At 42.7% G+C, this 26,266-nt stretch overlaps 1 protein-coding gene across 1 annotated transcript in view; it reads right to left on the reverse strand.

Annotated features, from left to right (window-relative positions):
* The window catches only part of LOC137321923 (fibrocystin-like), a 440,431-nt gene that overhangs the window by 290,743 nt on the left and 123,422 nt on the right, over positions 1-26,266 (reverse strand). Inside the window, exons 34-36 of the mRNA XM_067984789.1 lie at positions 19,436-19,661; positions 19,086-19,242; positions 30-186 (exon numbers count right to left, since the gene is read on the reverse strand). Coding sequence (XP_067840890.1) covers positions 30-186; positions 19,086-19,242; positions 19,436-19,661 — 540 coding nt within the window. The remainder of the gene's footprint in view (positions 1-29; positions 187-19,085; positions 19,243-19,435; positions 19,662-26,266) is intronic.

Raw genomic sequence — 26,266 nt, forward strand, 5'->3', positions numbered from 1 at the left:
GAGTATTAATCTTATAGAAACAACCTGACCTTTGACATGCAGGAAGTAAAGCACACTTGTGTTAGTATCTAGTAGCAGTGTTTGGCCATTCTCCACTGTAACATTGTCTCCATCTTGTGGTGGATATCCCATAAGCCAGCTGGAATTCTGAGACCAGTACCCACAAAAGCGAATAGAGAAATTACTCTAAAAAGGAAAAAAAGTAGGAAATTAGTTTGTCCAGTTTACGCCTTCCTACTATTGCTCGCTTGGAAGTAGGTAATTACAAATGAACCAAAGTACAAGACCACAGTGTATTACCTTATTCAGAGAATAAACTGCTCTCACAGTTATACTAATTTCTGCAATTGTACTTTATAATTATAGTCATCAGAAATTTACCAAAATCATTTTTGTACCTGTTATGTTTAATTTCACTATTTTGAAACCTCAGTACATAGTGAATTGAGAAATAAGGAAAAAGTGCAAGTATCTCCATGAGGAGTTGAAGCTTCTGATTTCCGATGTCACTGGTATTTAAGACCTCCTATTTGGGCATGACCCACTTGTGTGTGAGTGTGAGAAGAGAGAGAGAGAGCAAGAGACTGTGAATGTCTGTCAAATACTAAGCCTGGTCATCTATCCAAGGAGATTGATCACAACCTTCAAGCAAAGGTTAGGTGGCCTGAAGCAGTAAAAGAATGATGCAAGAGGCCATATCAGTATGGTCTATATGAGGACCACCTGTCCAAGAAGACCCTAAAAACTTTGTCAATGAGAGCATGTTATACTTGGCATTGCAGTTCACTTGCATACTCACTGGTACAACACAGTTTCCCATTCTAAAGCAGTAGGTTTTCTGACAGCTTAATCCAAGCCATTCTCAAAGCCCAAAATTTGGTAAAAATTGTGTTTGCTCTGATATTGTCAATGTACTTTTAAAGGAATTAGATTTTAAACCTCTGCAACCTGATGAGATTATGATGAGCAGTTACTCAAGGCAAAATATGGATACTAAATAATATTAAATATCTCCCAAATTGGTTATCTGAAAAGAATAGATATTAAAGTACAAATCTGGTATGATCGTTGTATATGCAAGGGGCATTGAATATAAAGCAAGGAAGTGACGTTGAATTTGCACAAGACATTAGTGTGACCACTGTTGGTGTATTAGGGCTGAATGTACGCTCCTACATAATTGGAAGAGAGAGGCACTTGCAGGGTAATCACGGGTGTGGAGCCCATGATTTTCCATCCATTCATTTTAACTGGCTGAAAGTCACAGGCTGTGTGCCTGTGATTTCCCGCAATGCACCTTGTCAAGTGCTGCTCGCTGCTGGGAGCCTAGTTGTGCGGAACCAGCTCCCCACTGGGAGCACGGGAGCATGGAATCAACTCCTCATTGAGGATTCGGCCCTATTGCATGCAGTTCTGGCCACTCTGTTATAAGAAGGATATTAGCACCATGGAAAAAGTGCAGCAAAGACTCACCAGAATGAGATTAGCTTATAGGAATGTAAAAAGGACCCAAAACTGAACATTTTCTCACTGAAACAGAAAGGGTTAAGGAAAAGTACTTAATAGAGTTTTTTTTAAAGGCTTTGGATGGTAAACAGTGAAAGATTATTTCTGCTGGTCAGCAAATCAGTAACAATGGGGCATAGACTGAGGATCATCACAAGAAGAATGAAAGAGAAGTTAGAAGAATTTCATTTTCACTCAGAGCATTATTGGGGCATTGAATGTTTTACCACAAGTGGCTACTGACAGAGAGACTAAAGCATCATTTGAAATGGAATTAAATAGGTATTGGAAAATGGAAGTATATAAAAAGACACAGGGAAAGGGCAGGTTAACAAAATATAACTCCAGTTGAAGAGTTAGCATCAGCACAGACTCAATGAAATGAACAGCCTCCTAATCTTTATGAATCTGATTTTAGAAATAGTTTGGCCATATTTGGTGGTGTGGCATGGTTTTTTTATCTGTTTATGAATCCTAAATAGGATGATGATCTAGTTTTACTCAGCCTTTCTAAATGACAGTGTTGTCCGGTGAAGAATGCGGTTACAATAGTCATCAAATAAATTAATAAGAAGGTAAGAAATAGGAACAGGACTCAGCCATATGGCCCCTCGAGCCTGCTCCGACATTCAACAAGATCATGGCTGACTCAACTCCACTTTCCCACCCTTGCCCCATATCCCTTGATCCCCTTAGTGTCCAAAAATCTATCACTCTCAGTCTTGAATATACTCAACGACTGAGCATCCACAGCCCTCTGGAGAAGAGAATTCCAAAGATTCACAATTCTCTGAGTGAAGAAATTTTTCCTCATTTCAGTCCTAAATGGCCGACCCCTTATCCTGAGACTATGTGCCCTAGTTCTAATTCTCCAGCCAGGGGAAACAGCCTCTCAGCATCTACTCCATCAAGTCCTCTAAGAATTTTATATGCTTCAATGAGATCACCTCTCATTCTTCTAAAATCCAGAGAATATAGGCCCATTCTAGACAATCTCTCCTCATAGGACAACCCTCTCATCCCAGGAATCGTTCTAGAGAACCTTTGTTGCACCCCCTCTAAGACAAGTCTATCCTTTCTTAGGTAAGGAGACCAAAACCGTACACAGTACTCCAGGTGTGGTCTAACCAGAGACCTATATAATTGCAGCAAGACCTCCTTACTCTTATACTCTAACCCCCTTGCAATAAAGGATAACATACCATTTGCCTTCCTAATTGCTTGCTATACCGGCATGTTAACTTTTTGTGATTCGTGTACAAGGACACCCAAATCTCTCTGAATACCAACATTTCTTAGTCTCTCACCTTTTCTATTCTTCCTACCAAAGTGGATAATTTCACAATTCCCCACATTATACTCCATCTGCCACCTTCTCGCCCACTCACTTAACCTGTCGATATCCCTTTGCAGCCTCTTTGCATCCTCCTCACAGCTTACTTTCCCACCTAGTTTTGTATTGTCAGCAAACTTGGATACATTACACTCGGTTCCCTTATCTAAGTAATTGATATATATTGTAAACAGCTAAGGTCCAAGCACTGATCTTTGCGGTACCCCACTAGTTACAACCTGCTAACCCGAAAATGACCCGTTTATTCCTACTCTCTCTTTTCTGTCCGTTAACCAACTCTCAATCCATGCCAATATATTACCACCAATCCCATGAGACCTAATCTTATGACTGCCTTTTAAAAATCCAAATATATTACATCCACTGGTGTCCCCCTTATCTACCCTGCTAGTTACACCCTCATTAAACTCTAATAGGTTTGTCAAACACGAGTTCCCTTTCATAAAACCATGTTGATGCTGTCTAATCATATTATGATTTTCTAAATGCCGTTACTACGTCCCTACTACTGATATCAGGCTAACTGGCCTATAGTTCCCTGTTTTCTCTCTCCCTCCTTTCTTGAATAGCCGGGTTACATTTGCTACCTTCCAATCCACAGGAACTATTCTAGAATCTAGGGAATTCTGGAAGATCGTAACCAATGCATCCACTATCTCTGCAGCCACCTCTTTTAGAACCCAGGATGTAGGCCATCAGGTCCAGGGGATTTGTCAACTTTTAGTTCCATTAATTTCTCCAGTACTTTTTATTTACTAATCTTAGTTACTTTAAAACCCTGGTTAGACCGCACCTGGAGTACTGTGAGCAGTTCTGGGCACCGCACCTTCGGAAGGACATATTGGCCTGGGAGGGAGTGCAGCGTAGGTTTACTAGAATGATACCCGGACTTCAAGGGTTAAATTACGAGGCGAGATTACATAAATTGGGGTTATATTCTCTGGAGTTTAGAAAGTTAAGGGGTGATCTGATCAAAGTTTATAAGATATTAAGGGGAACAGATAGGGTGGATAGAGAGAAACTATTTCCACTGGTTGGGGATTCTAGGAGTAGGGGGCACAGTCTAAAAATTAGAGCCAGACCTTTCAGGAGCGAGATTAGAAAACATTTCTACACACAAAGGGTGGTAGAAGTTTGGAACTCTCTTCCGCAAACGGCAAATGATGCTAGCTCAATTACTAAATTTAAATCTGAGATAGATAGCTTTTTGCCAACCAAAGGTATTAAAGGATATGGGCCAAAGGCAGGTATATGGAGTTAGATCACAGATCAGCCATGATCTTATTAAATGGAGGAGCGGGCTCGATGGGCTGAATGGCCTACTCCTGTTCCTATGTTCCTATGTTTAAGTTCCTCACTCTCATTAGACCCTTGGTTCCCCACTATTTCCGATATGTTTTTTGTGTCTTCTACTGTGATGACTGTAATGCATAATAATGCTGTAGAATAAGTGAATAATTCAATAAGATTAAGCATACAACCACTATTACTTTTAGAAAGAAAAAATTTGTATTCATTCGGCACCTTTTCACATCTCTCAGGAACATTCCAAAGTAGTTTACATAAAATTAATCAGTTTGCAGTGCAGTCACTAAATAGGTAAATGGAGCAGCCATTTTGCACACAGCAAGGTCCCACAAACAGCAATTTGTTCATTTGTTTTTGTTAACTGTGTTGGTTGAGAATTGCTGACCTCCAGCTCTCCTTCTCCAAAATTTCCCTCGACCCCTGTGCTGTCAGATCCAAGGCGTGGATGAGTCAAATTTCTTTCAACTCTGAGCATCAGAAATTTCAAAGCCATTGTTTTTAGCCACTCCCATAAACTTGGTTCTTTTGCCACCAGCACCATAACCCTCCCAAGCCACTTTCTCGGGCTGAACCAGGCCATGCAAAACCTTGGCATCCTGTCTGACTCAGAACTGAACTTCAACTCCACATCCTATCCATCACCAAAACTCTGTACTTTGACTTCCACAACATAAACCTCTTCCACCCCTACTTCGCACCCACTGATGCTGAAACCCCTAGCCACATTTTTGTCACCTCTAGACTCAACTTCTCTAATATCCTCCTGGCTGGCCTCCCATCCTCCACCCTCCAAAAACTCCAACATGTTCAAAGCTCAGTTTCACTAATCTTGCTAGCCTATCACTCCCATCCTTGCTGACTTACATTGGTTCCTATCACCAGGATATTGAATTTAAAATCCTCATGCTTATCTTCAAATCCATTCATGGCCTCTCCCTACCTTATCTTTGCAACCTCCTCCAGTCTTACCTAGCTGTCCCACCCTTCAGTCCTTTGAGTATGGCCTTTTGCACTTCCTGCCTTCCTTTTGCCCTCCCCCCCCCCCCCTGCCATTGATGGAAGAGTCCTCAACAACCTCAGCCCTACTCTCTGGAATTATCTCTGCCTGTCTACTTGTCCAACTTTAAAAACCTTTTCAAAGCCCATCTTTTTGTCCAAGCTTACAGTTACCTATCCTAACTCTCCTACCTTGGCTCATTGACCATTTCTTTATTCCTTTTTTCTTTACTTTCCCTTTCTCCCACCCCCACCCCCAATCCCACCATCCATCTTTGGACATTTTCTATGTTAAAGTTGCCATATGAATCCAACTTCTTCTTATTGTTGAGAAAAGAATTTTGGACAAGATGTACTTCCTGCTCTTCATCAAATAATGCCATGGGATCTTGAACATATGACTAGATTAAGTCTTGGTTTAACATGTCATTGAAAGGATAGCACCTCTTGCCAACACTACATCAGAACTGTATTAAAGTATCACCCTGAATAATGTGCTCAATCCTGCTGTGGGGCTTGATTGCACATCCTTCTGATGCAGAGGCAACAGTGCTACCAACTGAGTCCAGCTGATCCTTTTATATGTAGTTTGAAATGGAAATATCAGTTTGGGTTTGCATGACGTTGACTATTGACACGGAATTCTAAAGGACACGCTGAGGGTAAAATTCAACTTAGGCAGAGGCGCAAAATGAGCAGTAGTGGATACACCCACCCAATACTCCTTTAGCGATATCACTCAGAAACAATGTGAATCATTTCACCATGCCATGTGTTATGTTTCCCTAAATTGTTCAACCATGAACAATAAGTAATGCAAAACAAACACTACATTATAAGCAAATACTTTGATGTTCAGTTGCTAACATGCGCAAGCCAGAAAGAAAAGAAAAATTGCATATAGAGGAATATTTTTTAAACAGGTGTTTTATTTGTGGTTATTGAAATGAATTTCCATAAACACTAAGTGTTATGTGTCAGCTTGGTTCAGTTAGTAGCCTCTGAGTCAGAAGGTTGTGAATTCAAGCTCCACACCAGGACATCAGCATTCAATCTAGGATGACACTTCAATATAGTATTGAGGGAATGCTGCACTGTCACAGTATTAACAGAAGTCGTATCTTCCTGTTCAAGAGGGCATTAAAAGCTGTAATGGGTCAATATTCTTGAAGAATGATATCAAATGAACCGAAGAGCCAATCTTTTTTTCAAAGTGATCTTGTGAATTCTTAAATTGTTGATTAAAGAGAAACTAGAGACGATTAATACTAGAATTTTAAGGAACAAAAGGTTAAATCAGGGATTATAAAGCTGATGTAAAGTACGACAATTTTTAGTACAATCAAATGTACTAGAATGAAAGGGAGGTTCCATTATGCATTATGGTTTCTATGTTCAACACACAGTGCACTAGAAGACATGCTAAATTTTACTACAACAACAACTTGCATTTATATAGCGCCTTTAATGTAATAAGACATCCCAAGGTGCTTCACAGGAGCGATTATCAAACAAAATTTGACACCGAGTCATATAAGGAGATTATTAGGACAGGTGACCAAAAGCTTGGTCAAAGAGGTCGTTTTTAAGGAGCATCTTAAAAGGAGGAGAGAGAGGTAGAGAGGTGGAGAGGTTTAAGGAGGGAATTCCAGAGCTTAGGGCCTGGACAGCTGAGGACATGGCCACCAATGGTAGAATGATTAAAATCAGGGGAGCGCAAGAGGCAAGAATTGGAGGAGCGCAGAGATCTCGGAAGGTTGCAGGTTGCAGAGGAGGTTACAGAGATAGGGAGGGGCGAGGCCACGGAGGGATTTGAAAACAAGGATGAGAATTTTTGAAATCGAGGCGTTCCCGGACCGGGAGTCAATGTAGGTCAGCGAGCACAGAGATGATACGAGAATGGGATTTGATGCGAGTAAGGATACGGGCAGCAGAGTTTTGGATGAGCTGGAGTTTATAGAGGGTGGAAGATGGGAGGCCGGCCAGGAGAGCATTGGAATAGTCAAGTCTAGAGGTAACAAAGGCATGGATGAGGGTTTCAACAGCAGATGAGCTGAGGCAGGGGCGGAGATGCGCGATGTTACGCAGGTGGAAGTAGGCGGTCTTGGTGATGGAGCAGATATGTCGTTGGAAGCTCATCTCAGGGTCATATAGGACGCCAAGGTTGTGAACAGTTTGGTTCAGCCTCAGACACTGGCCAGGGAGAGGGATGGAGTCAGTGACTAGGGAATGGAGTTTGTGCCAGAGACCAAATACCCTGGTTAGACCGCACCTGGAGTACTGTGAGCAGTTCAGGGTACTGCGCCTTCGGAAGGACACACTGGCCTTGGAGGGAGTGCAGCATAGGTTTACTAGAATGATACCCGGACTTCAAGGGTTAAGTTACGAGGAGAGATTACACAAATTGGGGTTGTATTCTCTGGAGTTTCGAAGGTTAAGGGGTGATCTGATCGAAGTTTATAAGATATTAAGGGGAACAGGTAGGATGGATAGAGAGAAACTATTTCCGCTGGTTGGGGATTCTAGGAGTAAGGGGCACAGTCTAAAAATTAGAGCCAGATCTTTCAGGAGTGAGATTAGAAAACATTTCTACACACAAAGGGTGGTAGAAGTTTGGAACTCTCTTCCGCAAACGGCAATTGATGCTAGCTCAATTGCTAAATTTAAATCTGGGATAGATAGCTTTTTGGCAACCAAAGGTATTAAGGGATATGGGCCAAAGGCAGGTATATGGAGTTAGATCACAGATCAGCCATGATCTTATCAAATGGCGCAGCAGGCACGAGGGGCTGAATGGCCTACTCCTGTTCCTATGTTCCTATGTTCCCATTATTTAGTTGGAGGAAATTTTTGCTCATCCAGTACTGGATGTTGGTCACGCAGTGTGACAAATCAGAGACAGTGGAGGGGTCGAGGGAGGTGGTGATGAGATAGAGCTGGGTGTCGTCAGCGTACATGTGGAACCTGACATTGTGTTTTCGGATGATGTTGCCGAGGGGCAGCATGTAGATGAGAAATAGGAGGGGGCCAAGGAAAGATCCAATGGGGACTCCAGAGATAATGGTGCAGGAGCGGGAAGAGAAGCCAATGCAGGTGATTCTCTGGCTACAGTTGGATAGTTAAGAATGGAACCAAGTAAGCACAGTCCCAAGCTGGACGACGGAGGAGAGGCATTGGAGGAGGATGGTGTGGTCAACCGTGTCAAAGGCTGCAGAGGGATGGTTTACCATCGTCACAGTTACATAGGATGTCATTTGTGATTTTGATAAGGGACATTTAGTTCTGTAGCAGGGACGAAACCTGATTGGAGGGATTCAAACATGGTGTTGCAGGAAAGATATAAATGCATTAAAGGCACAAAATAAATGCAAGTTGTTGTTGCATTACAATACTGAATAACAGCAACCCTGGATAATAATCCAAATGGGAAAACTTGGCACAATGATGGAAGATATAACTTATAAAGTAGAGATTAGCACCAGTGGTGGGTAAATCTTTATTGGGGTAGATTGGCACCAATGGAGAATGGATGAGTAGACAGGCAGGGTATAGAATAATAGATGACTGGCAGTTAGATACAAGGAAGTTATCGAATCTCAGAGTTCTGAAGAAGTCAATCTGCAAGGATAAAGCTCAAGTAATTTATAATGTCATCCCGATCCTAATTGCTGTCATGTACCTGATGGTCATTTAAAAATAAATGTATGTCCCATTTATTATTTCTAGCTAGTTAGAGGTGATTTTGTGTTTGACTTACTGCTGTTCACTGTTTTCAGTACAGACAAAAACTGTTCTGAATGATGTTGGTAAAAAGATAATAGGGATTAGAAAGGGGTTGGGCCTGAAGGTCCACAGCATTACATGATCTTTTTTTTATTATTCGTTCATGGGATGTGGGCGTCGCTGGCAAGGTCGGTATTTATTGCCCATCCCTAATTGCCCTTGAGAAGGTGGTGGTGAGCTGCCTTCTTGAACCGCTGCAGTCGTGTGGGGAAAGTTCTCGCACAGTCTGTTAGGAAGGGAGTTCCAGGATTTTGACCCAGCAACGATGAAGGAACGGCGATATATTTCCAAGTCGGGATGGTGTGTGACTTGGAGGGGAACGTGCAGGTGGTGTTGTTCCCATGTGCCTGCTGCCCTTGTCCTTTTATGATCTCTGGTACCAAATACCAGGGATGATTGAGTAACAGAATACAGGAATATATTGGTATGTAGAACATATTATAGACTTCCCCCAGATTCTAACATTTGTAAGTATATTGTCTACAAATGAACAAATTGGAAACTAACTGCAAAATACCTTGTGATCTCTTGACACCTGTCATGTAATACTGTATGTTCCACCTTATCTACCTCACTCTCTTTATATCATATATTATGTTGCATAACACACAATTTCAAATCCTGCCTGCCTATGTTATGTTGCCCTGTCACTTCTAAATTGTACATTTTCATTTATGGTTTTCGTGCCTGTGTATGAACTTGACTGGATTTCAAAAGATTGAATACAGTCAACAATTTTTTACTTATTAAAAAACATTTTTAAATTAAACTTACTATGAATGGTCTTGCTCATTTTTCGAAACACAAACCATGTTAACATCTGATGGATGAATAATCCATATTTACTGCACACTGAAGACATCTATCGAGACTTCAGTATTGAGTGGGAGCAATAGTAAATAAGAATCCAAAAATGGTAAAACTTGGTAGCAACAGCAAACATGCAACAGCAAAAGAGTAGTTTGAAACTTATTACCAATAATGGAAGGTACAGAGTTTAAGGCAAAGCTTGACGCGTAAGATACAATCCCATAGGGCTACAGCACAATCACTAAACTAATCTTCTGCACAAGGCCCAGTAAAAATGTTGTTATATTCTTGTAACCTCCTATATAGGCCATTCTGGCATTTAAAAGTGCATGTATCCTACAAATTTAGTTTACGCAGAAAACTAAAGTTGCAATATAAATCTACAATCAGGACCCGGTCTGACCCCAGAGAGAAGTGCGGTGAGATTCCCCAAAGGAGGTAATCTCATGCTATTTGATTTTGTTACTCGTGGAGTGTAATTCCAATGTCAATCTAGGTATAAGAAGTGCTCAGGGTGTTCCTTGAACTTTCTGAGCCCTTGTAAAACCTACTTGGAGTTAATTTAAATGTTTAGACAGTACAAATGCTGCTGCCCGTGCCTTCTAAACATTCAAGTATTAACTGCTGAGAGAGCAGCTCTCCGTGTGTGTGTGTCCATGCAGGCACAGAGTTCTCTCTTGGGTAGAAGAATCGAGATTCCAGCCGTTAGTCTAAGAATATTAATGCAGCATCCATGTTACATTTTACAATTACACGTGTCGCACATTGTATTATTCAGAATCGTCTTTCCTGACTCTTTTCATGAGTATCCTGAGCTGCACTGCTTTATGTACTTTGTGATTTTATTTTCCCTCTGCATGAGCAATTCAGCAGTCCAGGGGTTAAACTATACTCCTTGTTATAAAAGTTAAAGTGTGCAGTTTTGTAGCTTCCTCTCTGCATTCAGAACATAGCCTAAGGACTATCCTGCTGAAGGGAAGTAATTTAGCTTATCCTATTCTACAGGCCCGACAGCTGCTTTTATTTTTTGTGGGGTCTTTTCCTCATTTAGTGCAACAAAGATTGTCCTCATAGCTTGACCTTCTAAATGACTGTAGGGCAATGCCCTGATGCAAGCAAATAGATAACACACTCTATCAGAGATTTACAAATCATTGGAAAGTGCTGGGGTTGATAGTGGCATCAATCGAAGTTTGACACAGGCCTAGGTCAGCCATCCATCTCACTAAAATGCCTGTGGTTACTAAAGGAAGATACCTTCTTTACCAGTGAAGAACTACATTGATGAGAAATACAGGACTTATTGGTTGATAAGTCCCCAACTTTCCCAAGACATTCAGATCTGAGAGTGTCTTAATTCCAAGGGCACTATCCCATTGTCAGACTATCCCAGAAGGGCAGGAGTCACACAATTTTGATGCAGCAAATCCCTTCCTTTAGGTTTGTGGATGGAAATAGGACAAGATACTGAAATAGTTTGACTCGCCAACACAATCAATAATTTATGAAGGCAGTCTCCCCTTCCACTTCCCTATCAACACAGAATTGGTTCCAAAAACATGCGATCTTGATTTTAAAAAAAGGAAAAGCCTTTGTATTTTTAGAACCAGCTCTGTGTTGACAGGGAAACTGAGATTGCCACAAAAAAAAACTAAGCTTTTCAAAGCAGTTTTCAAAACTTTGCGTGTGTGTGTATGGGGGAGGATAGAGAGGAGGGATTTAATAGACCTTACATCAGCTACTGTTAAATGGCTTGCATGATTAAAATGCTGAGGGAAAACTTTCAAAAGTGTGAGATATTTATTAAAACAAAGAAGTGCCTTCTTTCTCCCCATATAACATTTTCTAGAGACCCTGCAACTTTTCTGCTCACTTGGCAATTTAAAAAATCACACCTGTTGGAAAAAGTACTTTCACCGATGTTTTCAATTTGCTACAAATCCTGCAGACAGCAAGAAAACAAAGGTTTGTTTTGGGTATATGTATACATTTTGGAAAATAGATCAGCTCACAATGTACCCAGAACATTTCCAATTACTTGGGGAGAGGTCACTGTTAACTACCATTTTGTTCCACTTTTTCTCCCCTGAATTTACAGCACAAAAACAGGCCATTTGGCCCAACTGGTGTTCATACTCCACACGAGCCACCTCCCACTTTGCTTCATCTGACCCTATCAGCATGTCCTTCTATTCCTTTCTCCCTCGTGTGCTTATCTAGCTTCCCATTAAATGTATCTATGCTATTCACCCCAACTACTCCTTGTAGTAGCAAGTTCCACATTCTAACCATTCTCTGGGTAAAGAAGTTTCTCCTGAATTCCTTACTCAGTGATATCTCCTTGTCCATGAATGCTGAACTTCAGTTTTCCTATTGCACATCGGAACTCAATACATGAAAGCATATAAAAGGTATTTTGTTTGTTCACCAAAGCGAGTGTAATCAGCAATAGTGGAAATTGTGATTCATTAGCATATTAACCCTACACAACATTATAACGCTAATCTGTGCTATATTTTCTAAACCTTCCTACTCTTGAAACAGGCTTTGAAATCTTCAATTTTCTTCCAGATGTCGCCATATTTTTCAGTCAATTGAAATCCCAGAAATTGAAGATTGGCACAGTGGCATCATGGGCCAATTTTTTTGCATCAAAACAGATAAAGGCTGATGAAGACATATTCTCACTGGCGACGTCTGCAGCTCAACAACCCCTGGTCAAGTAACCGTGTCTGAGGTGTTGAAAGGGTTAATATGTATTGCCTAGTCTGTCAAATAAGACTTTATCTGATCATTTATTTTCATTACAAACATTAGCTTTATGTTTAATTTTCCAATATCAAGTGTAAAATAAAGCACAGCAGTTAATTCAGTGGAAAACAAAATATGTTATTGTCCTTTGAAGCTTCGAACAACACTGACCATCATTTGCATGAAAATAAGTCACAAATACACAGCAAAATGAGTTTTATTGACCAGTTCTGTCACCTAGCTTTATCATTGTGCTAATTCACTATGCTAATTCATGTTGACTGAAGGCAATCATTTATAAGTTATCAAATAAAGCTGCCATAATGAAAATTGTGGGCATTGAAATGTTAAAGGAGTAAAATAAGTCAACAGCAGATGACACCTTTATGTAAATAGGAGCCCACGATAAGACAAAATGATACATTTGACCTCTATTGTGCCAAGTGTGTCTGTAATGTTGTTCACATAGCATGTCCGGTCGCTTTGATTCAACACTGCACTGTTCAGAAAATGTCAGTAGATTTGAAATATCACAATTTTTCAGATGTAGTTTTGAATAAAATCCAAAAACAGTCCTAAACTCAGTTCTCATTAAACCTGAGGGTGTAGATGACCCTCTACAGGGCACTGCATTAAAATCTTATGAATGTTTTCTTTCGAAAAGTTTGATCCAGGTTATCAGGCCAGAAATTTCATTGGGATTTTGAGAACTGGAGCAGCATTTAAATATTTGGTCCTGAAACTGCTTCATTTTTTCCATTTACACTTCAAAGAGGTTTATGATTAATATTTACGTGTGTAAAATGCTTTACCTGTCTCTGCCTGAACAGAGCTTCCGAGACCACCAGCGAACCTTCTAAACTTAAGTTTAATGTCAGCTGGCATTTGAATGTCTATGATCAGAGCTCAGTTGTACAGACAGCAATGTGCGAGATGGTAATGCAATTAAAGTCTGTGCACCTGTATAGGTCAAAACAAGTGGCAGTCTAAATAATAACAATATTATGGAAAAGCCTCAAAAATCTCATATTAGCATAACAATTTTGGTGCAAAGGATGCATTCAGCAATTTGTCAAATGAATGTATTAGAATGACAAGGAATATGGGGATCCACTTCTGTAGTGTCTGTTGTAATGCATTGGGGTCAGTGTTTACAGTCTCTGCACAAACTGATCATAGGCCAGCACTTATCTTTGAAGAGACCATGGACACTGAAGCCCTCCCCTCACCAATGGCTCTGTTTGACAAATTTATTTAATAGAGATTTTTGAAGAAGTGATCAATTGGAAAGATAAAAGGAATTTGGTAAATGTAGTGTATATGGATTTTCAGAAGTCATTCAATAAGGTGTTTCACAGGAGACTTGTTACAAAAATTCAAGCATATGGTATAAGAAGCAGCATGGATAGCAAGCTAGTTGACAGACAGGGGAAAAGGGTTAGAGTTAATGGGTGTTATTCAGTTTCGAGATGGGCTGGAAGTGGTGTTCCCCACTAGTTAGTGCTGGATCACTTTGGTTTCTCGCTCTCTCTCCCTTTCATTCTATTATATATATATATGTACTTTTAAAAATTGGCTTGGCATAGGGAGCACAATATCAACATTTGCTAATGATGTAAAAGTAAGGAGGATTTAGCAAACAGCAAGAAGGACTGTAAAAGACTTCAGAAAGAGATAGGTTAACAGCATGGGCGGATGGGTGGCAAATGCAATTCAATGTGGACAAGTGTGAGGTAACATATTTTGGAGGGAAAAATAAGGAATGGGACTGAAAGGAGTGGATGAACAGAGAGACAGAGGGGCTCAAATACATTATTCCTTGAAAGTGTGAATGCCGGTGAATAAGCCACAAAAAAGACAATTTGGAGTCTTATAAATGTGAATAGCGGTAATAGAGGTTTTTAAAATTCTGAAAAGTCTTAATAGGGCAACTACTTCCTCCGGCTGGGGAGTCACTGACTTTAATGATCAATTTAATGATCCCTGGTTAGTGAGGAGAAAGATTAGAAGAAAATTCTTTACACAGAGTTTGAGAACGTGGAATGCTTTACCACAGGAAGCGTTTGAGGCAAAGACCACTGCATCTTTTAAAAGAAGAATAGAAAAAGCATTTGAACAGAAGAAGGGTTATGAAGTGAACGCAGGGCAGTGGGATTAGTTTGGATTGCTCTAGCCATGAGGTGGCACAGATAAGGTGGGCTAAATGGCCTCCTCCTGTGCTGCAATCGTCTTTGCCACTGTGAAACTAGAAGTGAGAAGGCGTGGAAGCAGCTTAGGGTGGTGCTCAAACTTTGTTCCAACCTTTGAAGTGCCTGGCTTCTGCTCAGTGGCTTCCCAGTGTATGGTATAGTGGCAAACCACACTTTTTAAAAATTGTTCAAGTCTACATGAGGGAGAGGGAATAAAGGGGTACAGGGGCAGGGTAGAAAGCTGTAATTAGAGTGGGAGGAGGCTCTTGTAGAGTATAAGCACTGGCATAGACCAGTTGGGCCGAATGGCCTATTTCTGTGCTGAAGATTCTATGTAATTCTACAGCCCAATTTTAACCTGGGGCAGGAGTGCAGCAGGCAAGGGCCTGAGCAGCAGAGAAGTGCCCACGATGGTGCCAGCATGAGGTCTGGGCAATTTTTACTCCTGGGCCTCATATAAATGTCCCATCGCTGTCTCCTGCCTCAAGCCAGTGGGGGTGACATGGAGGCCGGTGGGCAAGAGCAGTGTCTGACTGCCATTTTAACCCACTATTCCCACCAGGCGGGCAGGGTTAAAGTCAGGGCTAATGTCTTTAACTATGTTTAAAATTTAAATAACAAATGATGAAAAGTGAGTTTTGACTAGTTATTGTTTAAAGACACCATTAATCCTCTAAATCAAAGAGCAAAAAATTGCTGCCAATAAATTTTAAGGTTAATTTACTGGCTGGGTAAACAGAATCTTCAGGTGCCACAGTACAACATAACAGGCACTGAAATAGTTCCAGGGAAAGATAAATTTGGGCTATTAAAGTTTCAACATTAATTTATAAAAGCTTTTCTGTATAATACAGAAACATACTGAAAAGGGATTGTTAGCTCAGCTAAAGGCTTCACTTGCTTTCAGCAGATCAAATTATTTTTCCCCCTGCGGTTTTCTGCATACCATGAAAGAGCCTCATTTTACTAATACTTTACTAATACACTTTGCATTACACTTGTAAAAAAAAAGTGATTTATATTTCTTTACAGGTAAAGAAACATGAAGCTGTTGGCAGTTCTACCAAGTTTATCTTCAAATATTGTGGTACAAATAAAATAATCCCATCCTGAAGGACGTGACTTACTAAGGTATGATTCCTGAGGTGACAGGAGCCTTCCAACTACCTCACCAATGTCACCATTTTTTACATGTGAGCTGAGACAGTGCTGTCAGCGAGCTATTCCACCGTGGGCAAAGGTTCACAATCAATCTGGATTCTGACCGAATCTGATGCATACTTTCTAGCAGGGATTACTGGACAGCGATCAGGAGTGAAAACATTCATTGTTTTCCATTTTATTCCCTTTCCCTCTGCCTTGGGATACTATGGCCTTGAACTACCCCTACTACAGTCTCATCTGAGACCAGCTAACTCAGCTCAGCACATGGATCTCCCTGGTCGGTGCGACTCAGTGCCACACCTCACGGTGCATTTACCCACTGAGCCATCAGGAAAACTAAACAATCTATCTTATGCAATGACCCAATACAAATGTTAGCACTGATGAGTGAATACAGCCCCCACTGCGTATTGGTGTTTAACACATTGTTTTTTAAGCGATTTGCCCATTCTAGGTGGTGGACGGTATAATGAGTAGCGAGAAGGCAGGAGGCAGCCATGTGACTGACTGCACCTCTCCTCTGTCTGTAACAGCTGGGAAAATAGTGAGACAAATCTGGATGTGCAATCCCAAACCGCAATTCCATGTTCCAAGTTTGCTGACGACACAAAACTAGGTGGGATTGTGAGTCGTGAGGAGGACGCAAAGGGGCTTCAAGGCAATTTAGACAAGTTGAGTGAGTGGGCAAAATCATGGCAGATGCAGTATAATGTGGATAAATGTGAAGTTATCCACTTCGGAAGGAAAAACAGAAAGGCAGAGTATTATTTAAATGGTGATAGATTGGGAAATGTTGATGTACAAAGAGACCTGGGTGACTGAAAGCAAACGTGCAGGTGCAGCAAGCAGTTAGGAAGGCAATGGTATGTTGGTCTTCATTGCAAGAGGATTTGAGTACAGGAGCAAAGATGTCTTACTGCAGTTATACAGGGCCTTGGTGAGACTACACCTGGAGTATTGTGTGCAGTTTTGTTCTCCTTACCTAAGAAAGGATATACTTGCCATAGAGGGAATGCAATGAAGGTTCACCAGACTGATTCCTGGGATAGCAGGACTGCTGTATGAGGAGAGATTGGGTTTACTCAGCCTGTATTCACTCGAGTTTAGAAGAATGAGAGGGGATCTCATTAAAACATATAAAATTCTGACAGGGCTAGACAGACTGGATGCAGGGAGAATGTTTCCCCTGGCTGGAGGGTCCAGAACGAGGGGTCAGAGTCTCAGGATACGGGGTAGGACATTTAGGACTGAGATGAGGAGAAATTTCTTCACTCGGAGGATGGTGAACCTGTGGAATTCTCTACCACAGAAGGCTGTAGAGGCCAAGTCACTGAATATATTTAAGAAGGAGCTAGATAGATTTCTAGACACAAAAGGCATCAAGGGGTATGGGGAGAGAGTGGGAATATGGTACTGAGATAGAGGATCAGCTATGATCATATTGAATGGCGAAGCAGGCTCAAAGGGCCAAATGGCCTACTCCTGCTCCTATTTTCTATGTTTCTATGTTTACCCTTTTTTCTAATCAAGAGCTGCAGTTCCAGCCAATCATTTTCTGAGAGGCCACTCTCAAGAATACAGGGACGCAGGTCTATGTCTGCAATTTCCCCGTTCCAGACTTCGATCATGCAACTGTAGGATCTGTAGGACTAAGAGTACCATTAAAGTTTTTTTTTATTCGTTCACGGGATGTGGGCGTCGCTGGCAAGGCCGGCATTTATTGCCCATCCCTAATTGCCCTCGAGAAGGTGGTGGTGAGCCGCCTTCTTGAACCGTTGCAGTCCGTGTGGTGACGGTTCTCCCACAGTGCTGTTAGGAAGGGAGTTCCAGGATTTTGAGCCAGCGACGATGAAGGAACGGCGATATATTTCCAAGTCGGGATGGTGTGTGACTTGGAGGGGAATGTGCAGGTGGTGTTGTTCCCATGCGCCTGCTGCCCTTGTCCTTTTAGGTGGTAGAGGTCGCAGGTTTGGGAGGTGCTGTCGAAGAAGCCTTGGCGAGTTGCTGCAGTGCATCCTGTGGATGGGTGATGGGTGCCTATAGCCAAGGAATGCTCATTCCCTAGGTATTAGAGAGAAAAGGAGAAGAGACCTATTACATGGGGTCTCTACCCCCTTGTATTTCCCCAGGATTTCTGGGACTGCCATAAAGGGGCAGATCTGGGCCTACACCTACAGTAGGCACAGATCTAAAGTATCCATAGAAATAAGGTGGGGTGGTGGCGTTCCCAACACACCCACCTCAATTTCCCCAGCTTTTATCCAAGGGATTAAATTTCCAGTGGAGTCCCAAGAAGTTAGTGGTGGGTTTTGTACCTGGAGCCGAGACTATTTCAGATCAGAGTATCTGAGGGGGCCAAGAAACAAGGCGATGAAGGCCTAAAGCTCTGGCAAATATCCTGAAACCATTCACTCAACCCATTAGTCCCATTTACAATACCATTGGAAAGCTGCTAGTAATATTTATTCATAAAAGCAAATGTGAAGATATTCTGAAATAGTCAAACAACATCATTATAATCTCTCATTATAACAATGTTTCTTCCAGGTCACCACTGAATCGCCACAGAGGATCTCAGACCTTGACAAGATAAACCTCAGATTAAAAAGAACTGTTTTAAGTGCCCTGTTGAATTCTAAGTCATGATCTTGTGTGAAACCTCATGTACTTTTAGTAAAATAGTGTTACCATACCTAACTATGCAGTAGTTTTCCCAAAATTACCAAGCCTATAGCATTTTGAAATAGTTCAAAGAGACAATACCATGTTTAATGGAACAGTAGTTGTCCAGTGTAAAATTAGGGTCAATATAACATCAGCTACAATTTCTTATAAAATGGTACAATTCACCTTTTTACAGAGCTGGAATGTGAGCTAGGCCTGTCTTTCATATTACCATTGACATCAGTCTTAAAATTGCTATTTATGTGGCTTACTGCTCATTGTAAGTTGAACCAGTCAGAATATTCAAACTGACATCAATTTTATCATCCATAACAATATTATAGTATAGGACAGTACTTAGAGTGCTCATGAAAATGATTTGTGCTTGTCACTTCCCTTAAACTAAAGCAATTTCAACATGTCTTGAAAAAGGAAAGGCTTACAGTGGAAATCGATATTAAGGGCCTATATGCTTTGACTCCTGAGTAAATCTGGTTCGCACCTGTAACAGTTTGTGACAGTGTAAGGGTTAGCTAATAGGCTCTATGACATTATGGTACCTGGATGTTTTGTCCCCAACGTCCCAATGTCTCCGATATCTTCATTGTAACCGGCTCTGGCTGTCGAAACACCTCACACTCTATCACTGCCTTCATCGCCATGGAGACATTGCAGGAGCCATTATAGATGAGAACTTCATCTTTTTCCACTTTAGGGCTGAAATGAGAGGGGAGGTTAAATGGGGTGCCATCAATCTTAATGAAATGCAATTATTGTTGCACTTATTAATCATCACAAGCCATTTGCTCGTGGCTACTCCAAGATGCAATTTGTCAAACTTTGTAAATTTCTCTAATTTCATGCCTTTTTTTTTCTCTCCACTTCAGATTGTTTTTTTGTTGGAGCTTACCTGAGGAAGAGGCCAGCGATGATTGCTCGAGATGAACCGGCAGCTATGTTAATGTTCCTTGTTGAAGCACAGATGGCATCATCGCAGGCATACATGAAGGCCCCCGGTAACGTAGACGCCTGAGTGCCCACTCGAATTGTGATATCACACAGTATGTATGGGGCACTGGTAGCATTGCAGCTGTTGTCCTCAGACACCGTCAGGCTGCACAGGGTTACTAAAGATGCTGACAGAAAGACAATATTGCAGTTATCACCTTTTAACACCAAGTAAAATAGTCTGACACAGAAGTTGCTCTTGAAGGAAATCACTCTGAAGAGAAATTGTTCCTATAAAAATTTTGCATTTCCACTGGGGTATATGACTGGGGTATTAAAAAAGGACAAAGGTTATATTTAACTACAAGCAAAAGCCCTTAAAGGCAAATCACCAGTATACCTTGATCTCGTACAGTTTTCACCTGCATATCGGACAATATTACCTCATCATAGTAGCATTTTTACTTTGAGCTTGACTGTCAGTTTAGGTCAAAATATGTGTCAATAGGCTGCTCTTGATTGCAATTTAGAAACAATTATTTACCCTTAACAGAGAGGGAGTAATTTTAACCTAACCCACCCGGGATAAGGGTAAATAGTCAATAGAAAGTAAAATCAGATGGGGTGCATAACGGGCAGCTGATTTGAAATCACCCATTTTACACTACCACCGAAAGTAAAAATTTCCCCTAGAGTCTCTGAAACAAACCTGTTCCCACATGAGGAAATTGCTCCTAAAGCTTTATCGTTGAATTGCGCTTTTGGGAACAATAGTTGAGAGAATAATTCTGGTAAATGTTTACAACAACCTCAACTTTTACTATTACAAATAGTATTCTTATTATGGTGTCCATACTAATGCAAAGATTCTGAGTTCTACAATGGTGGTTGACTGTGATCTGAACAATAATGTGGCATTATTTCCCAGTAATCAACCAACAATTATCACCCAACAAACATTACACCATAATCAATAATTCAGTATCCATGTCAGCAGCCATCAATGACATAATAGATGACAGAACTGAGAATTATTTTTTGCAAAATATAGACTCAGAGCTGAAAAAAATATATCATTGCCTCACCAAAAGCATTCTCACCTCAATCCCACCCCTGCATACACAATCAGTGAAATGTTTTATATAGCACATTACCATGCAGTCAAAGACCCATTAATGGGGTCCATCTCTATCCCTGTCCTTACTTTTTGGATGGCTTCCGTAAGTTATTAGTGCCACTGTTTTTAACTTTGGTGCAGTTTTTAAAGGTTTACCAGCATGGACCTGTTGGGCTGAATGGCCTGTTTTTGTGCTGTACATTCTTTATAATTTTTCCAAATATAAATAAATAAGCAGAGCATGTTTTTCAGGTGATTCAGCTTACTTTGAGTAACAGGGCATTACTCTTCAGTTCCTTTGTATTCAATAAAGTCATCAAAGTAACATTTCAGTTAAGTTTTTTTTACTGTTGAAAATGCAAACTGGGTCAAATGCATTTAATAACATGGTCATTACAGCTACAAGAGCAGCCCATCTGATTGGGTCATCCATCACTTAACACCACGATGTCAACTTATTCTGATGATGTGATTTTATCAGCTTTTGACCGCAGTTCTGTTTAGTAAAAAAAATCTGTGATAGAAAAATGACATCAAAAGACTTTCTCATTAAAGGCCATTGCGTCACTCCACCAGTCAGCTGGGAGCATTTGCTGAGTGCTTGAATTAGCCTGGAGTAGTAACACATAAATATAGTGTCGTACATTAGCAATACAAACTCAGGCAGTCAGCCGGCAGCTCTAAACAAACTCAGAGAATGAAACATGGAAGTAACACTACAAGATTTCATCAAGGAGACATTTTGGAAGAAATTGCAGTCTCCCAAGCCCAGCCAGTGCTCATTGTAGTTGAAGAGTTCGGGAGAAATTAACAAAGGAGTTCCTTCACAAAAATCATCATTGAAGCAATGACCATTATTTGTCTGTACTCTCCCAAATTCTGACATTCTGGACTTGTGAATTATAGAATATGAGGACATCACATTGAAAGAGCCTGCAAAGTATACAAGCAAAAACTTAGATCAATCTACAGTCTTTAAAGTGGAATTCAGACTGTTGCTGCATCTCCAGACACTCTGGCTCTGAGTTTCAAAGTTCATGCAACACTGGCTCTTCCAGTGCCTTCCCACCATAAATCCAACCAGGAGTGTGGCAGAGGGGCTGGAGTTAGGCCAGGACCTGGGTCCCAGCCTTCCCACCACTTTCAATGGGCCCTTGTTTGTGGCCAAACCTCAGCCTGCCCCAAACAAGGTCACCCATGTCAGAGGGGACTTGGCCTGAAAAGCTGACTCCCAAAGTTTCCTTGTACTCGGACTGGTGTAACAGTAGGGACCGATACACAGAGTGAAAGGAAGCAAGCTGGCCAGTACAGCAACACAAATGGGGCCCACCTGTGGGTCCAGGCTTGGATCGGTCCACCAGAGAAATATCTTTTACTCACGTAGATTTTTCATAACCCCCTTGTGAAGGGGGCTGACGGGACCAACTGTGGGGTGTTTCCAGAACACTCCCCAGAAAGGGGCAGCTTCCACCGGAATTACTGGCCTCCTCAGTCAGGCAGGCATCTGTTAGCCCCAGCCGGAGTCTGGCGGGCTGTGGGCAGAAAGCAGATACTCTGGGGCAGCCCGCCAGCTCTGTTGAATGTAAACGGGTCCTTGGCACTATTTGAAAGTAGGGAGCTTTCCTAATCTCTTTGCCAACCTTCCTCCGTCAACCAACAGCACCAAAGCCAGATAAATTGGTCATTAATTTCATTTGCTGTCTGTTGGATTTTTCAGATTGGCCGTTGCTTTCATCTACATAACAACAGTTACTACACTTCAAAAGTAAGTCATTGGATGTGACTTGCTTTGGGATGTCAAGAGATGCTATATCAATGCAAGATCTTTTTTCTATTTAGACTTTTTAAAAATTCATTATTAGGATATGGGTGTCACCAGCAAGGCCAGCATTTATTGCACATCCCTAACTGCCCTTGAGAAGGTTGTGGTGAGCTGCCTTCTTGAACCGCTGCAGTCTGTGTGGTGAAGATACTCCCACGGTGCTCTTAGGTAGGGCGTTCCAGCAATGTGGGAGTACCTTCACCACACGGACTGTAGGGATATGCACCTCTAACCTGTTTGAAAATATCACTGATTTGATATATTGACTCAATTTTTCATGGATAGATCACTTTAGACATTAAGGGCTATAAATTGGGCCGCGTAGCACCCATTTTGTAGGCGCTACACGGCATCCCAAGGACCCAAAATGGCGTTCCGAATGCACGCACATGCTTCTAGCATGACGTGCGCCAGACGCCATCTTGTTAAAAGCATTTGCGCAGGCACAGATAACGAACGCCGGGACCATGTAAAGTAAGGAGAATATGTGGTAGATCAGTGTGTAACAGGGACAGATGCGATTTTGGAATTCAACGCTCCAGCCAACGCACTGTCTTAACCACGCACAGCTGAACAGGTCGTAGACGGCCTGGAGGACCCTCCCCCCACCAGTGCTATTTAAAGGGGTCATTCAGGTGTTGCAGATTAGTTGCTGGATTATTGCTTCTGGCTACTAGTAAAATTGTACATGTTTGTTGAAGCTTCCTATACTTGGAGAAAGTTGCAATATTATATAGAGAGTGGTCTGGCAGGTCCTGCATTACTGTTGGCGGCATTTTAAAACAGTGTGCTGAACAAGGTTTCTGCCAACCATGGGTGGCCTGCTAGGGCTCCCACTGGGCATTGAACACGACTGGAAGCATGCAGAGAGGCCACACAGAGCAGGTCAAGCTGCAAGGAGGAGGAGGAGGAAGAGGCGGCGCAGGGCGCTGAGCAGGAGGCCATATCTAATGAGGGACTTCAGGGACCAATTCTCTACCTCAACATGAGCGAAGATCAGTGCATCCGACGGCTGCAGTTCACGAAGGAGGTCGTGACGGAGATTTGTCAACTGCTGCAGCCACAACTGCAGCCTCAGAGCAAGGCAAGGACAGCATTACCTGTGGCTGTGAAGGTAACCGTGGAGCTGAACTTTTACGGCTCTGGATCCTTTCAGTCTGCTGCTGGCAATATGTGCAATATCTCGCAGTTTGCAATGCACTGCTGCATAAGGGAGGTCACTGAGGCACTGTACGGGCTGTGCAACAGATTCATAACATTCCCTCTTGACAGGGAGCAGCAGAATGAGCAAGCACAAAGGTTTGCTCACATTGCAGGCTTCCCCATGGTGCAGGGTGCCATTGACTGAAAGCATATTGCCATGCATGCTCCACATCTCAACTCAGCCACCTTCATGAATAGAAAGGGATTCTACTCCTTCAATGTGCAGTTGGTGTGTGACCACACGCAGGGCATCATGCAGGTCAATGCCCAATACCCTGGCAGCAGTCATGATTCCTTCATTCTGCGGCAGTCCAACATTCCACCTATCTTTTAACCGGCACAGCAAGTCAAAGGCTGGCTGCTGGGCGACAAGGACTATCCCCTCATGAGGTGGCTCATGACTCCGGTCAGCAATGCACGCACACGTGCAGAGTAGGCCTACAATGAGAGCCATGCGGTCGCACAAAATGTCATCAAGCACACCGTTGTTAATTGTATGATTTTTATCAATGAGTGTTAATTGTATTCAGATGGTGGGTATCAATTGAGGACTCTCTTAGATCCTTTTTATAGGGCGTGTTGTGTGTGTGAGGAGAATCTCTATGAATAAAGGCTTGGAAACAAATAAAGACCAGGCTCTAGTATTCTATCCTTCACCACCGGGCTATTCAATTATAACAACCGCAGGCATCCTAAAGGAACGCTTCCGCTGCCTGGACTGTTGTGGAGGAGCCCTGCAGTACTCAGCTGAGCGGATGTCAAGATTCATCGTTGTATGCTGCACAACCTCGCCCTTATGAGAGGACAGCCCTTACCACCGCAATCCAGCAAGACCCTGAGCCAGAGGCAGAGGAGGAGGAGACGGAGAAGGAAGTGGAGGAAGAGGCAAGGAGGCAACAAGGTGCACAGGCCCTGTCTGCCAGGGCTCTGCGTGCTCACCTTATTCATGAGCAATATCACTAACCTCAACGACACCTCCTTAATTACCAACATTCCTACACTCCTTACCTTTCCTCTCCCACATGACCATCAAATCGTCCTCCTTATGATTACACATTGCTTCCTCCTGCAGCTCATCGCATAAATAAAAACCACTACCGACTGCGACGCTAAATACAAATTTATAAACCAACACATAAAATCATGTATATAACATTACACTATTCACCCTTGTGCATTCCCTCAGTGCCTGTCGCTCGTGTGTCTTTTCCTTTCCTAGTCCTTCGAGGAGCATCCCCAGTGGCTGGAGCATGGGTGGTGGAAGGCATCTGACCTTCAATGGAAGAAACAGCAGATGGTCTTGGAGGACGACCTCGAGCAGCTCTGGGACGGGAGAGCCCGGCTTCAGACTGCACCATCTCGGCCTGGGCTGCAGCAGTCTGTCTGGCTGGCTGACAGGCAACAGCAAGGGCACTGGCGGAGTGGCAGGGATGGGAGCAGGTCCGACTGCCATGGCGCCACTGCCGCTCTCCTGGGGTGGCGCCTCGGCAATCCTGGTGATCTGCTGGAGAACAGATTGCTCGAGTGCTGTGACGCCCTAGAATACCCATTCCACAATAGGACCCAGAGCCACGATAGCAGCAGTCTAAGCTTTCAAGGCAGCAGTCTGAGCTCCAAATGCAGCAGTCAGACCTTTTGATGGAAGCTGTTTGTGCTGCCACGAAAGCTGAGACATCGGTCATCAGACTTTGCATCATGGTGGGTTCCACAGGTGTGTTGATGGAGGTGACCACCCGTTCCATGTGGGAAAGGATGGGCTCCAAGCTCTGCGCAAAGCCCTGTGCCAAGTAGGAGCTGGACTCCTGCATGCCCCTTGACATTGTGTGCAGGCTTTCTGGCAGGCTTTCCAGTGCACCAAGCATTTGGTTTTGTAATCCCATCAGCTGCCTTCTGTAGCCTGGCCCATTGAAATCCTCACTGACTCCTCTGCAGCAGAACTAGTGAGCGACCTCACTCTCCAGCGAACTGGCACCTGTGGTATCCGCCCTCCCCACCCCGGCTCCTGCGCACTTGTGCCTGGTGTCTCACCACGTACAGATCCCTCCTCTAACCTAACCTCTACACTACTCTCAGTGTCAGTATCTGAGCTGGTGGATGCGAGTGTCAGGTCAAGTGACAGTGTGGCTTCATTATCTTCATTGTCTTCCTCTTCCTCCACCTCGGACGGTGTTGACTCCAGTTCTTGGATATCTGCAATAACAAAGGGAAACTGGTTGAGTTGTCGAGCGGGGAGAGGAGAAAGTAAGACGTGCGTGCTGACACCATCTGCAGCACGTGAGTCAGAAAAGATTGTGGGATAAGAGAGATGTGGGAAATGAGAAGGAGGATTAGGTAGAGACCCTCATCGTCATAACCTCCAGCGCCGCCAGTGGCCACGGGCACAGCAACGGCTCGCCCAACGGTCCCCAGCACTGTCTCCTCCATGGGGGTGAGGATGTGTAGACGTGCCTGTCCTCCGCCCGTTTTTTCCTGCCGGCTGTTATGTGCCACCTTCTCCTGCAAGACAGAGGGAAGTGTGTCAGTGAGTGTCCCGCAAGATAGTTGGGTGATGTGCCTGACATGGTTGAATAGCTGCCAGTATGTGGGACCTGTGAATTGTGGGTGTGTGGATTGCAAGAGCAGTACTATGCGAGGGTGAGATGCAGCATCCG

The sequence above is a fragment of the Heptranchias perlo genome, chromosome 5, assembly GCF_035084215.1.
Source record: "Heptranchias perlo isolate sHepPer1 chromosome 5, sHepPer1.hap1, whole genome shotgun sequence".
Taxonomy (NCBI): domain Eukaryota; kingdom Metazoa; phylum Chordata; class Chondrichthyes; order Hexanchiformes; family Hexanchidae; genus Heptranchias; species Heptranchias perlo.